We start from the raw sequence: 23,257 nt of genomic DNA on the forward strand, positions 1-23,257 counted from the left end.
TAGATTTAACTGTTCATCCAATGCAATTTCAAGCTACAGATGAATAGTGAGAAAAAAAATGAATGGAGAGAGAATTTATAAATGAATGACAAATGTTGAACTCCAGTATTTCGTTGAGTGCATGTATTGAGTCTAGTAGGCTACCATTACTATGGGTCCAGGAGGTTTATCAACCTATGTCAAATGCGTGTTTTAAAGCAAAATGTTATGGGAAGGTCATTATTCCTTTCTTCATAATGAAACTTGATGTGAAGAGGGAAATGTTCAAGTTTGAGATATATTTTCAAAGTTTGAATTCCTACTTTTATAATCTCAAAGCCACATTATCTTCTATAATAAAACAAACTTCTTCTTTTTCTGTAACTAGCAAATCTTAAATTGCCGTTCAGGTAGCGCAACAATTACCAAAAATATCCAAACTGCTTTAATGAAAACGAACTTCATCTTATTTTCAAAAGAACTGATAATATCAATATTTATCATGATATGAACCCGGAAGTAGACACAGCTTTGTCTTGGCTAAACCGTCCTTAGTAGGCGTACGGATAAAAAACAAACGAGCAGGGTGTAACTGTGAGTTAGTGTTAGAGTGTGTGTCTGCGTTGTGGTCTGGAACTGGGTCTGTGTTTGAGTGTGAAAGTCCGGGCCACATTTAACTTGGTAACTGGCCCAAACCATATTTTTATAGATTGTCGTAAAATCTCAGCTCTCCACATCACATGTGGACATGATATACTAATCCATCAGACGAATACCTGATGTAACCACTATTTCCCCAGGAACATGTATGCGGTGGTGGTGGTACAACTAACGATCTATGACCCATGTATGACCCCCTTCCAGCCTTACCTGCCCACACCCATCAACAAAACTCCACCACCGGAGTTGAACATTCATCTGGCCTCAAAGCACAATGATTTTCCTTCTTTGCTATCTGCAGTGACATGTCAACCCACATTAATTAATATCGTTCATAGGCTGTTCTTCTGTTGCATGACTAACCTGTCACTTACAACTTACACCGCAAACTACCAGCCTGGGTCCAGCAGCTCGATTTCCAAATAACCACTGTCAACAATGGTCAGTGGAAGTATCGAGCCTAAACACACAGATCGACCTTTAAACTGGGGGTCAAATCATGGAAAGCTGGAGTCAATATCATGTACTCATTTGGGATCAAAACAAATTATCAAGAGAATACAATGTCGAATCTCATGTCAAGCAAAACATATCTGGCCCAGACTCAACAAACCACCGAACAGAGCACTACATTCTCCTCTTTACCTTCCGGGTCATGGTAAAACTTAAGGGACGTAACTGTGGTCTGAGGCCATCTGAGAGGGAATCTGCTTCCTTGAAGATTCATATTGCGCTGGATTCTTGAAAAGAACAAACAAATTTGGACTTGTTTTTTTGTGTGGGCTTTTCTAGAAATCTTGTTGTTTTATTGGACATCTGCTCTACCTTATAAGGCCTTAATGTTATCATCACCCCATGGGTGCACTGAGTCACACGTGTCACTTTTTTAGTTTGAACTTTCGCACGGCTGTAATTATAAAGTAGGTGGGCGTTTAGAGGCCGTAATGACAGTATGATACTAAAAGGGGACTCCGTGCATTTTCGGACAGAAATTGTCCACTTGCTTGGTTCAACATGTTTATAGGTTTACTCATCTGCCTTCGAGCTTCAGGACCTTTGTGGACAATGATTCTAATGTGACAATCACTGTGAAGGACATTGAAACGTAAGCAGTGGAACTACAATTAACTACTTTTATAACGAACACGCTTATAACGAACTGACGGATATAAAGTATTGCCCTTAGGTCCCGGACTTTTGCTACATATATCCTGTATATGTGCTTATAATGAACTACGGTTATAACAAACTAAAATATGTGGTCCCTTTGAGTTCGTTATGACCGTGGTTTACTGTGGCTGATACTATCTTGAATTTGGTTGTACTTGAAGAAAATATAAGCCAAGAGAAAAGTACAATATACATGGCAGTTTTATTTGTGCTCGTTGAGGAATATACAGCTTTGGTCGATGCAGCATGGCGAGTGGAATCGACAAACATGATATCAAATGTCCAGCATTTGATGTGAATATGATGATACTTGAATGTTTAACCGTGGTGTCCGCCTCCATGACCACCACCTCCATGGCCACCTCCGTGACCGCCACCGTGGCCTCCTCCATGACCTCCACCGTGACCTCCTCCATGACCTCCTCCATGGCCGCCACCTCCGTGTCCTCCGCCATGACCTCCTTTGCCGCCACCGTGGCCGCCACCTCCATGGCCGCCTCCTCCGTGTCCTTTGCCACCTCCGTGGCCACCTCCTCCGTGTCCTTTGCCACCTCCGTGACCACCTCCATGACCACCTCCGTGACCACCACCATGACCTCCTCCATGGCCGCCGCCTCCATGACCACCACCGTGGCCTCCACCTCCATGACCACCACCACCATGGCCACCAAGGACGGAGCCAAGGAAGACTGTAAAGAATGTGAAGAAAAAACAATGCATAAGTGGTCATAGATGACAGGATGCATACATACAAAATCCGTCTACCAATCCTAATAAATGTTTACATCATGGTAGAAACTATCCTGATCATAACGTTGTCAGTATTATCGTAAAGCCATTTAAAACTCAGCAATAGCTCATAAAGTTGATTATTAGAAAGCTTGGGAATGCGAATTCGCATCAGATAAGGCAAACGTACCCAAGACTACAACAACTGCAACATTAAGAAGGCGCATCCTGCCAGTTACGTTTATCCACTTGAGAATAAACGATTTGAATGTCGCTATTGTGATTCACCACACCTTATATACTTGTGGTTCAGGAAATCAGGATGTTGAATGTAAATGCCCTCATTGGAAGATTTTCGAAAAGAAAATTCCAAGCGACTTTTTACACCCTGAGAGCGTGAAGAGTGAATCTTTATTATGTAATATCACATGGGACGGTGTCACCTGCCTCTCTATTTTATGCATATCTTCCTGCATAATTATAAAAATCAAGCTGAGTATTTGTGACCTAACCTGGCACCCAGTGGCTAGCTCACTGCTGGGAAGCATGATAGATTTAACTGTTCATCCAATGCAATTTCAAGCTACAGATGAATAGTGAGAGAAAAAATGAATGGAGAGAGAATTTATAAATGAATGACAAATGTTGAACTCCAGTATTTCGTTGAGTGCATGTATTGAGTCTAGTAGGCTACCATTACTATGGGTCCAGGAGGTTTATCAACCTATGTCAAATGCGTGTTTTAAAGCAAAATGTTATGGGAAGGTCATTATTCTTTTCTTCATAATGAAACTTGATGTGAAGAGGGAAATGTTCAAGTTTGAGATATATTTTCAAAGTTTGAATTCCTACTTTTATAATCTCAAAGCCACATTATCTTCTTTAATAAAACAAACTTCTTCTTTTTCTGTAACTAGCAAATCTTAAATTGCCGTTCAGGTAGCGCAACAATTACCAAAAATATCCAAACTGCTTTAATGAAAACGAACTTCATCTTATTTTCAAAAGAACTGATAATATCAATATTTATCATGATATGAACCCGGAAGTAGACACAGCTTTGTCTTGGCTAAACCGTCCTTAGTAGGCGTACGGATAAAAAACAAACGAGCAGGGTGTAACTGTGAGTTAGTGTTAGAGTGTGTGTCTGCGTTGTGGTCTGGAACTGGGTCTGTGTTTGAGTGTGAAAGTCCGGGCCACATTTAACTTGGTAACTGGCCCAAACCATATTTTTATAGATTGTCGTAAAATCTCAGCTCTCCACATCACATGTGGACATGATATACTAATCCATCAGACGAATACCTGATGTAACCACTATTTCCCCAGGAACATGTATGCGGTGGTGGTGGTACAACTAACGATCTATGACCCATGTATGACCCCCTTCCAGCCTTACCTGCCCACACCCATCAACAAAACTCCACCACCGGAGTTGAACATTCATCTGGCCTCAAAGCACAATGATTTTCCTTCTTTGCTATCTGCAGTGACATGTCAACCCACATTAATTAATATCGTTCATAGGCTGTTCTTCTGTTGCATGACTAACCTGTCACTTATAACTTACACCGCAAACTACCAGCCTGGGTCCAGCAGCTCGATTTCCAAATAACCACTGTCAACAATGGTCAGTGGAAGTATCGAGCCTAAACACACAGATCGACCTTTAAACTGGGGGTCAAATCATGGAAAGCTGGAGTCAATATCATGTACTCATTTGGGATCAAAACAAATTATCAAGAAAATACAATGTCGAATCTCATGTCAAGCAAAACATATCTGGCCCAGACTCAACAAACCATCGAACAGAGCACTACATTCTCCTCTTTACCTTCCGGATCATGGTAAAACTTAAGGGACGTAACTGTGGTCTGAGGCCATCTGAGAGGGAATCTGCTTCCTTGAAGATTCATATTGCGCTGGATTCTTGAAAAGAACAAACAAATTTGGACTTGTTTTTTTGTGTGGGCTTTTCTAGAAATCTTGTTGTTTTATTGGACATCTGCTCTACCTTATAAGGCCTTAATGTTATCATCACCCCATGGGTGCACTGAGTCACACGTGTCACTTTTTTAGTTTGAACTTTCGCACGGCTGTAATTATAAAGTAGGTGGGCGTTTAGAGGCCGTAATGACAGTATGATACTAAAAGGGGACTCCGTGCATTTTCGGACAGAAATTGTCCACTTGCTTGGTTCAACATGTTTATAGGTTTACTCATCTGCCTTCGAGCTTCAGGACCTTTGTGGACAATGATTCTAATGTGACAATCACTGTGAAGGACATTGAAACGTAAGCAGTGGAACTACAATTAACTACTTTTATAACGAACACGCTTATAACGAACTGACGGATATAAAGTATTGCCCTTAGGTCCCGGACTTTTGCTACATATATCCTGTATATGTGCTTATAATGAACTACGGTTATAACGAACTAAAATATGTGGTCCCTTTGAGTTCGTTATGACCGTGGTTTACTGTGGCTGATACTATCTTGAATTTGGTTGTACTTGAAGAAAATATAAGCCAAGAGAAAATTACAATATACATGGCAGTTTTATTTGTGCTCGTTGAGGAATATACAGCTTTGGTCGATGCAGCATGGCGAGTGGAATCGACAAACATGATATCAAATGTCCAGCATTTGATGTGAATATGATGATACTTGAATGTTTAACCGTGGTGTCCGCCTCCATGACCACCACCTCCATGGCCACCTCCGTGACCGCCACCGTGGCCTCCTCCATGACCTCCACCGTGACCTCCTCCATGACCTCCTCCATGGCCGCCACCTCCGTGTCCTCCGCCATGACCTCCTTTGCCGCCACCGTGGCCGCCACCTCCATGGCCGCCTCCTCCGTGTCCTTTGCCACCTCCGTGGCCACCTCCTCCGTGTCCTTTGCCACCTCCGTGACCACCTCCATGACCACCTCCGTGACCACCACCATGACCTCCTCCATGGCCGCCGCCTCCATGACCACCACCGTGGCCTCCACCTCCATGACCACCACCACCATGGCCACCAAGGACGGAGCCAAGGAAGACTGTAAAGAATGTGAAGAAAAAACAATGCATAAGTGGTCATAGATGACAGGATGCATACATACAAAATCCGTCTACCAATCCTAATAAATGTTTACATCATGGTAGAAACTATCCTGATCATAACGTTGTCAGTATTATCGTAAAGCCATTTAAAACTCAGCAATAGCTCATAAAGTTGATTATTAGAAAGCTTGGGAATGCGAATTCGCATCAGATAAGGCAAACGTACCCAAGACTACAACAACTGCAACATTAAGAAGGCGCATCCTGCCAGTTACGTTTATCCACTTGAGAATAAACGATTTGAATGTCGCTATTGTGATTCACCACACCTTATATACTTGTGGTTCAGGAAATCAGGATGTTGAATGTAAATGCCCTCATTGGAAGATTTTCGAAAAGAAAATTCCAAGCGACTTTTTACACCCTGAGAGCGTGAAGAGTGAATCTTTATTATGTAATATCACATGGGACGGTGTCACCTGCCTCTCTATTTTATGCATATCTTCCTGCATAATTATAAAAATCAAGCTGAGTATTTGTGACCTAACCTGGCACCCAGTGGCTAGCTCACTGCTGGGAAGCATGATAGATTTAACTGTTCATCCAATGCAATTTCAAGCTACAGATGAATAGTGAGAAAAAAAATGAATGGAGAGAGAATTTATAAATGAATGACAAATGTTGAACTCCAGTATTTCGTTGAGTGCATGTATTGAGTCTAGTAGGCTACCATTACTATGGGTCCAGGAGATTTATCAACCTATGTCAAATGCGTGTTTTAAAGCAAAATGTTATGGGAAGGTCATTATTCTTTTCTTCATAATGAAACTTGATGTGAAGAGGGAAATGTTCAAGTTTGAGATATATTTTCAAAGTTTGAATTCCTACTTTTATAATCTCAAAGCCACATTATCTTCTTTAATAAAACAAACTTCTTCTTTTTCTGTAACTAGCAAATCTTAAATTGCCGTTCAGGTAGCGCAACAATTACCAAAAATATCCAAACTGCTTTAATGAAAACGAACTTCATCTTATTTTCAAAAGAACTGATAATATCAATATTTATCATGATATGAACCCGGAAGTAGACACAGCTTTGTCTTGGCTAAACCGTCCTTAGTAGGCGTACGGATAAAAAACAAACGAGCAGGGTGTAACTGTGAGTTAGTGTTAGAGTGTGTGTCTGCGTTGTGGTCTGGAACTGGGTCTGTGTTTGAGTGTGAAAGTCCGGGCCACATTTAACTTGGTAACTGGCCCAAACCATATTTTTATAGATTGTCGTAAAATCTCAGCTCTCCACATCACATGTGGACATGATATACTAATCCATCAGACGAATACCTGATGTAACCACTATTTCCCCAGGAACATGTATGCGGTGGTGGTGGTACAACTAACGATCTATGACCCATGTATGACCCCCTTCCAGCCTTACCTGCCCACACCCATCAACAAAACTCCACCACCGGAGTTGAACATTCATCTGGCCTCAAAGCACAATGATTTTCCTTCTTTGCTATCTGCAGTGACATGTCAACCCACATTAATTAATATCGTTCATAGGCTGTTCTTCTGTTGCATGACTAACCTGTCACTTATAACTTACACCGCAAACTACCAGCCTGGGTCCAGCAGCTCGATTTCCAAGTAACCACTGTCAACAATGGTCAGTGGAAGTATCGAGCCTAAACACACAGATCGACCTTTAAACTGGGGGTCAAATCATGGAAAGCTGGAGTCAATATCATGTACTCATTTGGGATCAAAACAAATTATCAAGAAAATACAATGTCGAATCTCATGTCAAGCAAAACATATCTGGCCCAGACTCAACAAACCATCGAACAGAGCACTACATTCTCCTCTTTACCTTCCGGATCATGGTAAAACTTAAGGGACGTAACTGTGGTCTGAGGCCATCTGAGAGGGAATCTGCTTCCTTGAAGATTCATATTGCGCTGGATTCTTGAAAAGAACAAACAAATTTGGACTTGTTTTTTTGTGTGGGCTTTTCTAGAAATCTTGTTGTTTTATTGGACATCTGCTCTACCTTATAAGGCCTTAATGTTATCATCACCCCATGGGTGCACTGAGTCACACGTGTCACTTTTTTAGTTTGAACTTTCGCACGGCTGTAATTATAAAGTAGGTGGGCGTTTAGAGGCCGTAATGACAGTATGATACTAAAAGGGGACTCCGTGCATTTTCGGACAGAAATTGTCCACTTGCTTGGTTCAACATGTTTATAGGTTTACTCATCTGCCTTCGAGCTTCAGGACCTTTGTGGACAATGATTCTAATGTGACAATCACTGTGAAGGACATTGAAAAGTAAGCAGTGGAACTACAATTAACTACTTTTATAACGAACACGCTTATAACGAACTGACGGATATAAAGTATTGCCCTTAGGTCCCGGACTTTTGCTACATATATCCTGTATATGTGCTTATAATGAACTACGGTTATAACGAACTAAAATATGTGGTCCCTTTGAGTTCGTTATGACCGTGGTTTACTGTGGCTGATACTATCTTGAATTTGGTTGTACTTGAAGAAAATATAAGCCAAGAGAAAATTACAATATACATGGCAGTTTTATTTGTGCCCGTTGAGGAATATACAGCTTTGGTCGATGCAGCATGGCGAGTGGAATCGACAAACATGATATCAAATGTCCAGCATTTGATGTGAATATGATGATACTTGAATGTTTAACCGTGGTGTCCGCCTCCATGACCACCACCTCCATGGCCACCTCCGTGACCGCCACCGTGGCCTCCTCCATGACCTCCACCGTGACCTCCTCCATGACCTCCTCCATGGCCGCCACCTCCGTGTCCTCCGCCATGACCTCCTTTGCCGCCACCGTGGCCGCCACCTCCATGGCCGCCTCCTCCGTGTCCTTTGCCACCTCCGTGGCCACCTCCTCCGTGTCCTTTGCCACCTCCGTGACCACCTCCATGACCACCTCCGTGACCACCACCATGACCTCCTCCATGGCCGCCGCCTCCATGACCACCACCGTGGCCTCCACCTCCATGACCACCACCACCATGGCCACCAAGGACGGAGCCAAGGAAGACTGTAAAGAATGTGAAGAAAAAACAATGCATAAGTGGTCATAGATGACAGGATGCATACATACAAAATCCGTCTACCAATCCTAATAAATGTTTACATCATGGTAGAAACTATCCTGATCATAACGTTGTCAGTATTATCGTAAAGCCATTTAAAACTCAGCAATAGCTCATAAAGTTGATTATTAGAAAGCTTGGGAATGCGAATTCGCATCAGATAAGGCAAACGTACCCAAGACTACAACAACTGCAACATTAAGAAGGCGCATCCTGCCAGTTACGTTTATCCACTTGAGAATAAACGATTTGAATGTCGCTATTGTGATTCACCACACCTTATATACTTGTGGTTCAGGAAATCAGGATGTTGAATGTAAATGCCCTCATTGGAAGATTTTCGAAAAGAAAATTCCAAGCGACTTTTTACACCCTGAGAGCGTGAAGAGTGAATCTTTATTATGTAATATCACATGGGACGGTGTCACCTGCCTCTCTATTTTATGCATATCTTCCTGCATAATTATAAAAATCAAGCTGTGTATTTGTGACCTAACCTGGCACCCAGTGGCTAGCTCACTGCTGGGAAGCACGATAGATTTAACTGTTCATCCAATGCAATTTCAAGCTACAGATGATTAGTGAGAAAAAAAATGAATGGAGAGAGAATTTATAAATGAATGACAAATGTTGAACTCCAGTATTTCGTTGAGTGCATGTATTGAGTCTAGTAGGCTACCATTACTATGGGTCCAGGAGGTTTATCAACCTATGTCAAATGCGTGTTTTAAAGCAAAATGTTATGGGAAGGTCATTATTCCTTTCTTCATAATGAAACTTGATGTGAAGAGGGAAATGTTCAAGTTTGAGATATATTTTCAAAGTTTGAATTCCTACTTTTATAATCTCAAAGCCACATTATCTTCTATAATAAAACAAACTTCTTCTTTTTCTGTAACTAGCAAATCTTAAATTGCCGTTCAGGTAGCGCAACAATTACCAAAAATATCCAAACTGCTTTAATGAAAACGAACTTCATCTTATTTTCAAAAGAACTGATAATATCAATATTTATCATGATATGAACCCGGAAGTAGACACAGCTTTGTCTTGGCTAAACCGTCCTTAGTAGGCGTACGGATAAAAAACAAACGAGCAGGGTGTAACTGTGAGTTAGTGTTAGAGTGTGTGTCTGCGTTGTGGTCTGGAACTGGGTCTGTGTTTGAGTGTGAAAGTCCGGGCCACATTTAACTTGGTAACTGGCCCAAACCATATTTTTATAGATTGTCGTAAAATCTCAGCTCTCCACATCACATGTGGACATGATATACTAATCCATCAGACGAATACCTGATGTAACCACTATTTCCCCAGGAACATGTATGCGGTGGTGGTGGTACAACTAACGATCTATGACCCATGTATGACCCCCTTCCAGCCCTACCTGCCCACACCCATCAACAAAACTCCACCACCGGAGTTGAACATTCATCTGGCCTCAAAGCACAATGATTTTCCTTCTTTGCTATCTGCAGTGACATGTCAACCCACATTAATTAATATCGTTCATAGGCTGTTCTTCTGTTGCATGACTAACCTGTCACTTACAACTTACACCGCAAACTACCAGCCTGGGTCCAGCAGCTCGATTTCCAAATAACCACTGTCAACAATGGTCAGTGGAAGTATCGAGCCTAAACACACAGATCGACCTTTAAACTGGGGGTCAAATCATGGAAAGCTGGAGTCAATATCATGTACTCATTTGGGATCAAAACAAATTATCAAGAGAATACAATGTCGAATCTCATGTCAAGCAAAACATATCTGGCCCAGACTCAACAAACCATCGAACAGAGCACTACGTTCTCCTCTTTACCTTCCGGGTCATGGTAAAACTTAAGGGACGTAACTGTGGTCTGAGGCCATCTGAGAGGGAATCTGCTTCCTTGAAGATTCATATTGCGCTGGATTCTTGAAAAGAACAAACAAATTTGGACTTGTTTTTTTGTGTAGGCTTTTCTAGAAATCTTGTTGTTTTCTTAGACATCTTCTCTACCTTATAAGGCCTTAATGTTATCATCACCCCATGGGTGCATTGAGTCACACGTGTCACTGTTTTAGTTTGAACATTCGCACGGCTGTAATTATAAAGTAGGTGGGCGTTTAGAGGCCGTAATGACAGTATGATACTAAAAGGGGACTCCGTGCATTTTCGGACAGAAATTGTCCACTTTCCGCATTTTCGGACAGAAATTGTCCACTTGCTTGGTTCAACATGTTTATAGGTTTACTCATCTGCCTTCGAGCTTCAGGACCTTTGTGGACAATGATTCTAATGTGACAATCACTGTGAAGGACATTGAAACGTAAGCAGTGGAACTACAATTAACTACTTTTATAACGAACACGCTTATAACGAACTGACGGATATAAAGTATTGCCCTTAGGTCCCGGACTTTTGCTACATATATCCTGTATATGTGCTTATAATGAACTACGGTTATAACGAACTAAAATATGTGGTCCCTTTGAGTTCGTTATGACCGTGGTTTACTGTGGCTGATACTATCTTGAATTTGGTTGTACTTGAAGAAAATATAAGCCAAGAGAAAATTACAATATACATGGCAGTTTTATTTGTGCTCGTTGAGGAATATACAGCTTTGGTCGATGCAGCATGGCGAGTGGAATCGACAAACATGATATCAAATGTCCAGCATTTGATGTGAATATGATGATACTTGAATGTTTTAACCGTGGTGTCCGCCTCCATGACCACCACCTCCATGGCCACCTCCGTGACCGCCACCGTGGCCTCCTCCATGACCTCCACCGTGACCTCCTCCATGACCTCCTCCATGGCCGCCACCTCCGTGTCCTCCGCCATGACCTCCTTTGCCGCCACCGTGGCCGCCACCTCCATGGCCGCCTCCTCCGTGTCCTTTGCCACCTCCGTGGCCACCTCCTCCGTGTCCTTTGCCACCTCCGTGGCCACCTCCTCCGTGTCCTTTGCCACCTCCGTGACCACCTCCATGACCACCTCCGTGACCACCACCATGACCTCCTCCATGGCCGCCGCCTCCATGACCACCACCGTGGCCTCCACCTCCATGACCACCACCACCATGGCCACCAAGGACGGAGCCAAGGAAGACTGTAAAGAATGTGAAGAAAAAACAATGCATAAGTGGTCATAGATGACAGGATGCATACATACAAAATCCGTCTACCAATCCTAATAAATGTTTACATCATGGTAGAAACTATCCTGATCATAACGTTGTCAGTATTATCGTAAAGCCATTTAAAACTCAGCAATAGCTCATAAAGTTGATTATTAGAAAGCTTGGGAATGCGAATTCGGATAAGATAAGGCAAACGTACCCAAGACTACAACAACTGCAACATTAAGAAGGCGCATCCTGCCAGTTACGTTTATCCACTTGAGAATAAACGATTTGAATGTCGCTATTGTGATTCACCACACCTTATATACTTGTGGTTCAGGAAATCAGGATGTTGAATGTAAATGCCCTCATTGGAAGATTTTCGAAAAGAAAATTCCAAGCGACTTTTTACACCCTGAGAGCGTGAAGAGTGAATCTTTATTATGTAATATCACATGGGACGGTGTCACCTGCCTCTCTATTTTATGCATATCTTCCTGCATAATTATAAAAATCAAGCTGTGTATTTGTGACCTAACCTGGCACCCAGTGGCTAGCTCACTGCTGGGAAGCATGATAGATTTAACTGTTCATCCAATGCAATTTCAAGCTACAGATGATTAGTGAGAAAAAAAATGAATGGAGAGAGAATTTATAAATGAATGACAAATGTTGAACTCCAGTATTTCGTTGAGTGCATGTATTGAGTCTAGTAGGCTGCCATTACTATGGGTCCAGGAGGTTTATCAACCTATGTCAAATGCGTGTTTTAAAGCAAAATGTTATGGGAAGGTCATTATTCCTTTCTTCATAATGAAACTTGATGTGAAGAGGGAAATGTTCAAGTTTGAGATATATTTTCAAAGTTTGAATTCCTACTTTTATAATCTCAAAGCCACATTATCTTCTATAATAAAACAAACTTCTTCTTTTTCTGTAACTAGCAAATCTTAAATTGCCGTTCAGGTAGCGCAACAATTACCAAAAATATCCAAACTGCTTTAATGAAAACGAACTTCATCTTATTTTCAAAAGAACTGATAATATCAATATTTATCATGATAGGAACCCGGAAGTAGACACAGCTTTGTCTTGGCTAAACCGTCCTTAGTAGGCGTACGGATAAAAAACAAACGAGCAGGGTGTAACTGTGAGTTAGTGTTAGTGTGTGTGTCTGCGTTTTGGTCTGGAACTGGGTCTGTGTTTGAGTGTGAAAGTCCGGGCCACATTTAACTTGGTAACTGGCCCAAACCATATTTTTATAGATTGTCGTAAAATCTCAGCTCTCCACATCACATGTGGACATGATATACTAATCCATCAGACGAATACCTGATGTAACCACTATTTCCCCAGGAACATGTATGCGGTGGTGGTGGTACAACTAACGATCTATGACCCATGTATGACCCCCTTCCAGCCTTACCTGCCCACACCCATCAACAAAACTCCACCACCGGAGTTGAACATTCATCTGGCCTCAAAGCACAATGATTTTCCTTCTTTGCTATCTGCAGTGACATGTCAACCCACATTAATTAATATCGTTCATAGGCTGTTCTTCTGTTGCACGACTAACCTGTCACTTATAACTTACACCGCAAACTACCAGCCTGGGTCCAGCAGCTCGATTTCCAAGTAACCACTGTCAACAATGGTCAGTGGAAGTATCGAGCCTAAACACACAGATCGACCTTTAAACTGGGGGTAAATCATGGAAAGCTGGAGTCAATATCATGTACTCATTTGGGATCAAAACAAATTATCAAGAAAATACAATGTCGAATCTCATGTCAAGCAAAACATATCTGGCCCAGACTCAACAAACCATCGAACAGAGCACTACATTCTCCTCTTTACCTTCCGGATCATGGTAAAACTTAAGGGACGTAACTGTGGTCTGAGGCCATCTGAGAGGGAATCTGCTTCCTTGAAGATTCATATTGCGCTGGATTCTTGAAAAGAACAAACAAATTTGGACTTGTTTTTTTGTGTGGGCTTTTCTAGAAATCTTGTTGTTTTATTGGACATCTGCTCTACCTTATAAGGCCTTAATGTTATCATCACCCCATGGGTGCACTGAGTCACACGTGTCACTTTTTTAGTTTGAACTTTCGCACGGCTGTAATTATAAAGTAGGTGGGCGTTTAGAGGCCGTAATGACAGTATGATACTAAAAGGGGACTCCGTGCATTTTCGGACAGAAATTGTCCACTTGCTTGGTTCAACATGTTTATAGGTTTACTCATCTGCCTTCGAGCTTCAGGACCTTTGTGGACAATGATTCTAATGTGACAATCACTGTGAAGGACATTGAAACGTAAGCAGTGGAACTACAATTAACTACTTTTATAACAAACACGCTTATAACGAACTGACGGATATAAAGTATTGCCCTTAGGTCCCGGACTTTTGCTACATATATCCTGTATATGTGCTTATAATGAACTACGGTTATAACGAACTAAAATATGTGGTCCCTTTGAGTTCGTTATGACCGTGGTTTACTGTGGCTGATACTATCTTGAATTTGGTTGTACTTGAAGAAAATATAAGCCAAGAGAAAATTACAATATACATGGCAGTTTTATTTGTGCCCGTTGAGGAATATACAGCTTTGGTCGATGCAGCATGGCGAGTGGAATCGACAAACATGATATCAAATGTCCAGCATTTGATGTGAATATGATGATACTTGAATGTTTTAACCGTGGTGTCCGCCTCCATGACCACCACCTCCATGGCCACCTCCGTGACCGCCACCGTGGCCTCCTCCATGACCTCCACCGTGACCTCCTCCATGACCTCCTCCATGGCCGCCACCTCCGTGTCCTTCGCCATGACCTCCTTTGCCGCCACCGTGGCCGCCACCTCCATGGCCGCCTCCTCCGTGTCCTTTGCCACCTCCGTGGCCACCTCCTCCGTGTCCTTTGCCACCTCCGTGACCACCTCCATGACCACCTCCGTGACCACCACCATGACCTCCTCCATGGCCGCCGCCTCCATGACCACCACCGTGGCCTCCACCTCCATGACCACCACCACCATGGCCACCAAGGACGGAGCCAAGGAAGACTGTAAAGAATGTGAAGAAAAAACAATGCATAAGTGGTCATAGATGACAGGATGCATACATACAAAATCCGTCTACCAATCCTAATAAATGTTTACATCATGGTAGAAACTATCCTGATCATAACGTTGTCAGTATTATCGTAAAGCCATTTAAAACTCAGCAATAGCTCATAAAGTTGATTATTAGAAAGCTTGGGAATGCGAATTCGCATCAGATAAGGCAAACGTACCCAAGACTACAACAACTGCAACATTAAGAAGGCGCATCCTGCCAGTTACGTTTATCCACTTGAGAATAAACGATTTGAATGTCGCTATTGTGATTCACCACACCTTATATACTTGTGGTTCAGGAAATCAGGATGTTGAATGTAAATGCCCTCATTGGAAGATTTTCGAAAAGAAAATTCCAAGCGACTTTTTACACCCTGAGAGCGTGAAGAGTGAATCTTTATTATGTAATATCACATGGGACGGTGTCACCTGCCTCTCTATTTTATGCATATCTTCCTGCATAATTATAAAAATCAAGCTGTGTATTTGTGACCTAACCTGGCACCCAGTGGCTAGCTCACTGCTGGGAAGCATGATAGATTTAACTGTTCATCCAATGCAATTTCAAGCTACAGATGATTAGTGAGAAAAAAAATGAATGGAGAGAGAATTTATAAATGAATGACAAATGTTGAACTCCAGTATTTCGTTGAGTGCATGTATTGAGTCTAGTAGGCTACCATTACTATGGGTCCAGGAGGTTTATCAACCTATGTCAAATGCGTGTTTTAAAGCAAAATGTTATGGGAAGGTCATTATTCCTTTCTTCATAATGAAACTTGATGTGAAGAGGGAAATGTTCAAGTTTGAGATATATTTTCAAAGTTTGAATTCCTACTTTTATAATCTCAAAGCCACATTATCTTCTATAATAAAACAAACTTCTTCTTTTTCTGTAACTAGCACATCTTAAATTGCCGTTCAGGTAGCGCAACAATTACCAAAAATATCCAAACTGCTTTAATGAAAACGAACTTCATCTTATTTTCAAAAGAACTGATAATTTCAATATTTATCATGATATGAACCCGGAAGTAGACACAGCTTTGTCTTGGCTAAACCGTCCTTAGTAGGCGTACGGATAAAAAACAAACGAGCAGGGTGTAACTGTGAGTTAGTGTTAGAGTGTGTGTCTGCGTTGTGGTCTGGAACTGGGTCTGTGTTTGAGTGTGAAAGTCCGGGCCACATTTAACTTGGTAACTGGCCCAAACCATATTTTTATAGATTGTCGTAAAATCTCAGCTCTCCACATCACATGTGGACATGATATACTAATCCATCAGACGAATACCTGATGTAACCACTATTTCCCCAGGAACATGTATGCGGTGGTGGTGGTACAACTAACGATCTATGACCCATGTATGACCCCCTTCCAGCCTTACCTGCCCACACCCATCAACAAAACTCCACCACCGGAGTTGAACATTCATCTGGCCTCAAAGCACAATGATTTTCCTTCTTTGCTATCTGCAGTGACATGTCAACCCACATTAATTAATATCGTTCATAGGCTGTTCTTCTGTTGCATGACTAACCTGTCACTTATAACTTACACCGCAAACTACCAGCCTGGGTCCAGCAGCTCGATTTCCAAATAACCACTGTCAACAATGGTCAGTGGAAGTATCGAGCCTAAACACACAGATCGACCTTTAAACTGGGGGTAAATCATGGAAAGCTGGAGTCAATATCATGTACTCATTTGGGATCAAAACAAATTATCAAGAAAATACAATGTCGAATCTCATGTCAAGCAAAACATATCTGGCCCAGACTCAACAAACCATCGAACAGAGCACTACATTCTCCTCTTTACCTTCCGGATCATGGTAAAACTTAAGGGACGTAACTGTGGTCTGAGGCCATCTGAGAGGGAATCTGCTTCCTTGAAGATTCATATTGCGCTGGATTCTTGAAAAGAACAAACAAATTTGGACTTGTTTTTTTGTGTGGGCTTTTCTAGAAATCTTGTTGTTTTATTGGACATCTGCTCTACCTTATAAGGCCTTAATGTTATCATCACCCCATGGGTGCATTGAGTCACACGTGTCACTTTTTTAGTTTGACCATTCGCACGGCTGTAATTATAAAGTAGGTGGGCGTTTAGAGGCCGTAATGACAGTATGATACTAAAAGGGGACTCCGTGCATTTTCGGACAGAAATTGTCCACTTGCTTGGTTCAACATGTTTATAGGTTTACTCATCTGCCTTCGAGCTTCAGGACCTTTGTGGACAATGATTCTAATGTGACAATCACTGTGAAGGACATTGAAACGTAAGCAGTGGAACTACAATTAACTACTTTTATAACAAACACGCTTATAACGAACTGACGGATATAAAGTATTGCCCTTAGGTCCCGGACTTTTGCTACATATATCCTGTATATGTGCTTATAATGAACTACGGTTATAACGAACTAAAATATGTGGTCCCTTTGAGTTCGTTATGACCGTGGTTTACTGTGGCTGATACTATCTTGAATTTGGTTGTACTTGAAGAAAATATAAGCCAAGAGAAAATTACAATATACATGGCAGTTTTATTTGTGCCCGTTGAGGAATATACAGCTTTGGTCGATGCAGCATGGCGAGTGGAATCGACAAACATGATATCAAATGTCCAGCATTTGATGTGAATATGATGATACTTGAATGTTTAACCGTGGTGTCCGCCTCCATGACCACCACCTCCATGGCCACCTCCGTGACCGCCACCGTGGCCTCCTCCATGACCTCCACCGTGACCTCCTCCATGACCTCCTCCATGGCCGCCACCTCCGTGTCCTCCGCCATGACCTCCTTTGCCGCCACCGTGGCCGCCACCTCCATGGCCGCCTCCTCCGTGTCCTTTGCCACCTCCGTGGCCACCTCCTCCGTGTCCTTTGCCACCTCCGTGACCACCTCCATGACCACCTCCGTGACCACCACCATGACCTCCTCCATGGCCGCCGCCTCCATGACCACCACCGTGGCCTCCACCTCCATGACCACCACCACCATGGCCACCAAGGACGGAGCCAAGGAAGACTGTAAAGAATGTGAAGAAAAAACAATGCATAAGTGGTCATAGATGACAGGATGCATACATACAAAATCCGTCTACCAATCCTAATAAATGTTTACATCATGGTAGAAACTATCCTGATCATAACGTTGTCAGTATTATCGTAAAGCCATTTAAAACTCAGCAATAGCTCATAAAGTTGATTATTAGAAAGCTTGGGAATGCGAATTCGCATCAGATAAGGCAAACGTACCCAAGACTACAACAACTGCAACATTAAGAAGGCGCATCCTGCCAGTTACGTTTATCCACTTGAGAATAAACGATTTGAATGTCGCTATTGTGATTCACCACACCTTATATACTTGTGGTTCAGGAAATCAGGATGTTGAATGTAAATGCCCTCATTGGAAGATTTTCGAAAAGAAAATTCCAAGCGACTTTTTACACCCTGAGAGCGTGAAGAGTGAATCTTTATTATGTAATATCACATGGGACGGTGTCACCTGCCTCTCTATTTTATGCATATCTTCCTGCATAATTATAAAAATCAAGCTGTGTATTTGTGACCTAACCTGGCACCCAGTGGCTAGCTCACTGCTGGGAAGCACGATAGATTTAACTGTTCATCCAATGCAATTTCAAGCTACAGATGATTAGTGAGAGAAAAAATGAATGGAGAGAGAATTTATAAATGAATGACAAATGTTGAACTCCAGTATTTCGTTGAGTGCATGTATTGAGTCTAGTAGGCTACCATTACTATGGGTCCAGGAGGTTTATCAACCTATGTCAAATGCGTGTTTTAAAGCAAAATGTTATGGGAAGGTCATTATTCCTTTCTTCATAATGAAACTTGATGTGAAGAGGGAAATGTTCAAGTTTGAGATATATTTTCAAAGTTTGAATTCCTACTTTTATAATCTCAAAGCCACATTATCTTCTATAATAAAACAAACTTCTTCTTTTTCTGTAACTAGCAAATCTTAAATTGCCGTTCAGGTAGCGCAACAATTACCAAAAATATCCAAACTGCTTTAATGAAAACGAACTTCATCTTATTTTCAAAAGAACTGATAATATCAATATTTATCATGATATGAACCCGGAAGTAGACACAGCTTTGTCTTGGCTAAACCGTCCTTAGTAGGCGTACGGATAAAAAACAAACGAGCAGGGTGTAACTGTGAGTTAGTGTTAGAGTGTGTGTCTGCGTTGTGGTCTGGAACTGGGTCTGTGTTTGAGTGTGAAAGTCCGGGCCACATTTAACTTGGTAACTGGCCCAAACCATATTTTTATAGATTGTCGTAAAATCTCAGCTCTCCACATCACATGTGGACATGATATACTAATCCATCAGACGAATACCTGATGTAACCACTATTTCCCCAGGAACATGTATGCGGTGGTGGTGGTACAACTAACGATCTATGACCCATGTATGACCCCCTTCCAGCCCTACCTGCCCACACCCATCAACAAAACTCCACCACCGGAGTTGAACATTCATCTGGCCTCAAAGCACAATGATTTTCCTTCTTTGCTATCTGCAGTGACATGTCAACCCACATTAATTAATATCGTTCATAGGCTGTTCTTCTGTTGCATGACTAACCTGTCACTTACAACTTACACCGCAAACTACCAGCCTGGGTCCAGCAGCTCGATTTCCAAATAACCACTGTCAACAATGGTCAGTGGAAGTATCGAGCCTAAACACACAGATCGACCTTTAAACTGGGGGTCAAATCATGGAAAGCTGGAGTCAATATCATGTACTCATTTGGGATCAAAACAAATTATCAAGAGAATACAATGTCGAATCTCATGTCAAGCAAAACATATCTGGCCCAGACTCAACAAACCATCGAACAGAGCACTACATTCTCCTCTTTACCTTCCGGATCATGGTAAAACTTAAGGGACGTAACTGTGGTCTGAGGCCATCTGAGAGGGAATCTGCTTCCTTGAAGATTCATATTGCGCTGGATTCTTGAAAAGAACAAACAAATTTGGACTTGTTTTTTTGTGTGGGCTTTTCTAGAAATCTTGTTGTTTTCTTAGACATCTTCTCTACCTTATAAGGCCTTAATGTTATCATCACCCCATGGGTGCATTGAGTCACACGTGTCACTGTTTTAGTTTGAACATTCGCACGGCTGTAATTATAAAGTAGGTGGGCGTTTAGAGGCCGTAATGACAGTATGATACTAAAAGGGGACTCCGTGCATTTTCGGACAGAAATTGTCCACTTTCCGTATTTTCGGACAGAAATTGTCCACTTGCTTGGTTCAACATGTTTATAGGTTTACTCATCTGCCTTCGAGCTTCAGGACCTTTGTGGACAATGATTCTAATGTGACAATCACTGTGAAGGACATTGAAACGTAAGCAGTGGAACTACAATTAACTACTTTTATAACAAACACGCTTATAACGAACTGACGGATATAAAGTATTGCCCTTAGGTCCCGGACTTTTGCTACATATATCCTGTATATGTGCTTATAATGAACTACGGTTATAACGAACTAAAATATGTGGTCCCTTTGAGTTCGTTATGACCGTGGTTTACTGTGGCTGATACTATCTTGAATTTGGTTGTACTTGAAGAAAATATAAGCCAAGAGAAAATTACAATATACATGGCAGTTTTATTTGTGCTCGTTGAGGAATATACAGCTTTGGTCGATGCAGCATGGCGAGTGGAATCGACAAACATGATATCAAATGTCCAGCATTTGATGTGAATATGATGATACTTGAATGTTTTAACCGTGGTGTCCGCCTCCATGACCACCACCTCCATGGCCACCTCCGTGACCGCCACCGTGGCCTCCTCCATGACCTCCACCGTGACCTCCTCCATGACCTCCTCCATGGCCGCCACCTCCGTGTCCTCCGCCATGACCTCCTTTGCCGCCACCGTGGCCGCCACCTCCATGGCCGCCTCCTCCGTGTCCTTTGCCACCTCCGTGGCCACCTCCTCCGTGTCCTTTGCCACCTCCGTGGCCACCTCCTCCGTGTCCTTTGCCACCTCCGTGACCACCTCCATGACCACCTCCGTGACCACCACCATGACCTCCTCCATGGCCGCCGCCTCCATGACCACCACCGTGGCCTCCACCTCCATGACCACCACCACCATGGCCACCAAGGACGGAGCCAAGGAAGACTGTAAAGAATGTGAAGAAAAAACAATGCATAAGTGGTCATAGATGACAGGATGCATACATACAAAATCCGTCTACCAATCCTAATAAATGTTTACATCATGGTAGAAACTATCCTGATCATAACGTTGTCAGTATTATCGTAAAGCCATTTAAAACTCAGCAATAGCTCATAAAGTTGATTATTAGAAAGCTTGGGAATGCGAATTCGGATAAGATAAGGCAAACGTACCCAAGACTACAACAACTGCAACATTAAGAAGGCGCATCCTGCCAGTTACGTTTATCCACTTGAGAATAAACGATTTGAATGTCGCTATTGTGATTCACCACACCTTATATACTTGTGGTTCAGGAAATCAGGATGTTGAATGTAAATGCCCTCATTGGAAGATTTTCGAAAAGAAAATTCCAAGCGACTTTTTACACCCTGAGAGCGTGAAGAGTGAATCTTTATTATGTAATATCACATGGGACGGTGTCACCTGCCTCTCTATTTTATGCATATCTTCCTGCATAATTATAAAAATCAAGCTGTGTATTTGTGACCTAACCTGGCACCCAGTGGCTAGCTCACTGCTGGGAAGCATGATAGATTTAACTGTTCATCCAATGCAATTTCAAGCTACAGATGATTAGTGAGAAAAAAAATAAATGGAGAGAGAATTTATAAATGAATGACAAATGTTGAACTCCAGTATTTCGTTGAGTGCATGTATTGAGTCTAGTAGGCTGCCATTACTATGGGTCCAGGAGGTTTATCAACCTATGTCAAATGCGTGTTTTAAAGCAAAATGTTATGGGAAGGTCATTATTCCTTTCTTCATAATGAAACTTGATGTGAAGAGGGAAATGTTCAAGTTTGAGATATATTTTCAAAGTTTGAATTCCTACTTTTATAATCTCAAAGCCACATTATCTTCTATAATAAAACAAACTTCTTCTTTTTCTGTAACTAGCAAATCTTAAATTGCCGTTCAGGTAGCGCAACAATTACCAAAAATATCCAAACTGCTTTAATGAAAACGAACTTCATCTTATTTTCAAAAGAACTGATAATATCAATATTTATCATGATAGGAACCCGGAAGTAGACACAGCTTTGTCTTGGCTAAACCGTCCTTAGTAGGCGTACGGATAAAAAACAAACGAGCAGGGTGTAACTGTGAGTTAGTGTTAGTGTGTGTGTCTGCGTTTTGGTCTGGAACTGGGTCTGTGTTTGAGTGTGAAAGTCCGGGCCACATTTAACTTGGTAACTGGCCCAAACCATATTTTTATAGATTGTCGTAAAATCTCAGCTCTCCACATCACATGTGGACATGATATACTAATCCATCAGACGAATACCTGATGTAACCACTATTTCCCCAGGAACATGTATGCGATGGTGGTGGTACAACTAACGATCTATGACCCATGTATGACCCCCTTCCAGCCTTACCTGCCCACACCCATCAACAAAACTCCACCACCGGAGTTGAACATTCATCTGGCCTCAAAGCACAATGATTTTCCTTCTTTGCTATCTGCAGTGACATGTCAACCCACATTAATTAATATCGTTCATAGGCTGTTCTTCTGTTGCACGACTAACCTGTCACTTATAACTTACACCGCAAACTACCAGCCTGGGTCCAGCAGCTCGATTTCCAAGTAACCACTGTCAACAATGGTCAGTGGAAGTATCGAGCCTAAACACACAGATCGACCTTTAAACTGGGGGTAAATCATGGAAAGCTGGAGTCAATATCATGTACTCATTTGGGATCAAAACAAATTATCAAGAAAATACAATGTCGAATCTCATGTCAAGCAAAACATATCTGGCCCAGACTCAACAAACCATCGAACAGAGCACTACATTCTCCTCTTTACCTTCCGGATCATGGTAAAACTTAAGGGACGTAACTGTGGTCTGAGGCCATCTGAGAGGGAATCTGCTTCCTTGAAGATTCATATTGCGCTGGATTCTTGAAAAGAACAAACAAATTTGGACTTGTTTTTTTGTGTGGGCTTTTCTAGAAATCTTGTTGTTTTATTGGACATCTGCTCTACCTTATAAGGCCTTAATGTTATCATCACCCCATGGGTGCACTGAGTCACACG

The 23,257-nt window shown here is 42.0% G+C and overlaps 4 protein-coding genes across 4 annotated transcripts; all 4 read right to left on the reverse strand.

The window, feature by feature from the left end:
• Positions 1 to 862: 862 nt before the first annotated feature.
• On the reverse strand, positions 863 to 2,800 carry LOC125378840. The gene is made up of 3 exons (XM_048394806.1): positions 2,729 to 2,800; positions 1,965 to 2,498; positions 863 to 934 (listed from the first exon to the last, which is right to left on the reverse strand). Exons 2-3 carry the CDS (start codon positions 2,469 to 2,471, stop codon positions 863 to 865), a joined length of 579 nt encoding a protein of 192 aa, XP_048250763.1. The 5' UTR covers positions 2,472 to 2,498; positions 2,729 to 2,800.
• Positions 2,801 to 5,061: 2,261 nt separating this feature from the next.
• LOC125378774 lies at positions 5,062 to 5,888 on the reverse strand. The gene is made up of 2 exons (XM_048394734.1): positions 5,817 to 5,888; positions 5,062 to 5,586 (listed from the first exon to the last, which is right to left on the reverse strand). Exon 2 carries the CDS (start codon positions 5,557 to 5,559, stop codon positions 5,080 to 5,082), a length of 480 nt encoding a protein of 159 aa, XP_048250691.1. The 5' UTR covers positions 5,560 to 5,586; positions 5,817 to 5,888; the 3' UTR covers positions 5,062 to 5,079.
• Positions 5,889 to 8,203: 2,315 nt separating this feature from the next.
• On the reverse strand, positions 8,204 to 8,970 carry LOC125378775 (glycine-rich protein DOT1-like). The gene is made up of 2 exons (XM_048394735.1): positions 8,905 to 8,970; positions 8,204 to 8,674 (listed from the first exon to the last, which is right to left on the reverse strand). Exons 1-2 carry the CDS (start codon positions 8,939 to 8,941, stop codon positions 8,304 to 8,306), a joined length of 408 nt encoding a protein of 135 aa, XP_048250692.1. The 5' UTR covers positions 8,942 to 8,970; the 3' UTR covers positions 8,204 to 8,303.
• Positions 8,971 to 14,084: 5,114 nt separating this feature from the next.
• On the reverse strand, positions 14,085 to 18,303 carry LOC125378841 (PE-PGRS family protein PE_PGRS47-like). The gene is made up of 5 exons (XM_048394807.1): positions 18,232 to 18,303; positions 17,506 to 18,001; positions 15,145 to 15,228; positions 14,576 to 14,914; positions 14,085 to 14,140 (listed from the first exon to the last, which is right to left on the reverse strand). The coding sequence occupies exons 2-5, from the start codon at positions 17,972 to 17,974 to the stop codon at positions 14,085 to 14,087; spliced, it is 948 nt and encodes a 315-aa protein (XP_048250764.1). The 5' UTR covers positions 17,975 to 18,001; positions 18,232 to 18,303.
• Positions 18,304 to 23,257: the final 4,954 nt, after the last annotated feature.

Source organism: Haliotis rufescens, unplaced genomic scaffold (assembly GCF_023055435.1).
Source record: "Haliotis rufescens isolate VD_foot unplaced genomic scaffold, xgHalRufe1.0.p SCAF_13, whole genome shotgun sequence".
Lineage (NCBI taxonomy): Eukaryota > Metazoa > Mollusca > Gastropoda > Lepetellida > Haliotidae > Haliotis > Haliotis rufescens.

Coding starts and splice junctions, on each gene's coding strand:
- LOC125378840 (XM_048394806.1), bottom strand. CDS start 2,471: ATGGTGGTGGTGGTCATGGAGGTGGAGGCCACGGTGGTGGTCATGGAG. Junction 935..1,964: donor TTGGCTTATATTTTCTTCAA/GTACAACCAAAT, acceptor ATGTCACTGCAG/ATAGCAAAGAAGGAAAATCA.
- LOC125378774 (XM_048394734.1), bottom strand. CDS start 5,559: ATGGTGGTGGTGGTCATGGAGGTGGAGGCCACGGTGGTGGTCATGGAG.
- LOC125378775 (XM_048394735.1), bottom strand. CDS start 8,941: ATGCGCCTTCTTAATGTTGCAGTTGTTGTAGTCTTGG. Junction 8,675..8,904: donor TGCAGTTGTTGTAGTCTTGG/GTACGTTTGCCT, acceptor CATTCTTTACAG/TCTTCCTTGGCTCCGTCCTT.
- LOC125378841 (XM_048394807.1), bottom strand. CDS start 17,974: ATGGTGGTGGTGGTCATGGAGGTGGAGGCCACGGTGGTGGTCATGGAG. Junction 14,915..15,144: donor TGCAGTTGTTGTAGTCTTGG/GTACGTTTGCCT, acceptor CATTCTTTACAG/TCTTCCTTGGCTCCGTCCTT. Junction 14,141..14,575: donor TCACGGAGGTGGCCATGGAG/GTGGTGGTCATG, acceptor TGTCCTTCACAG/TGATTGTCACATTAGAATCA.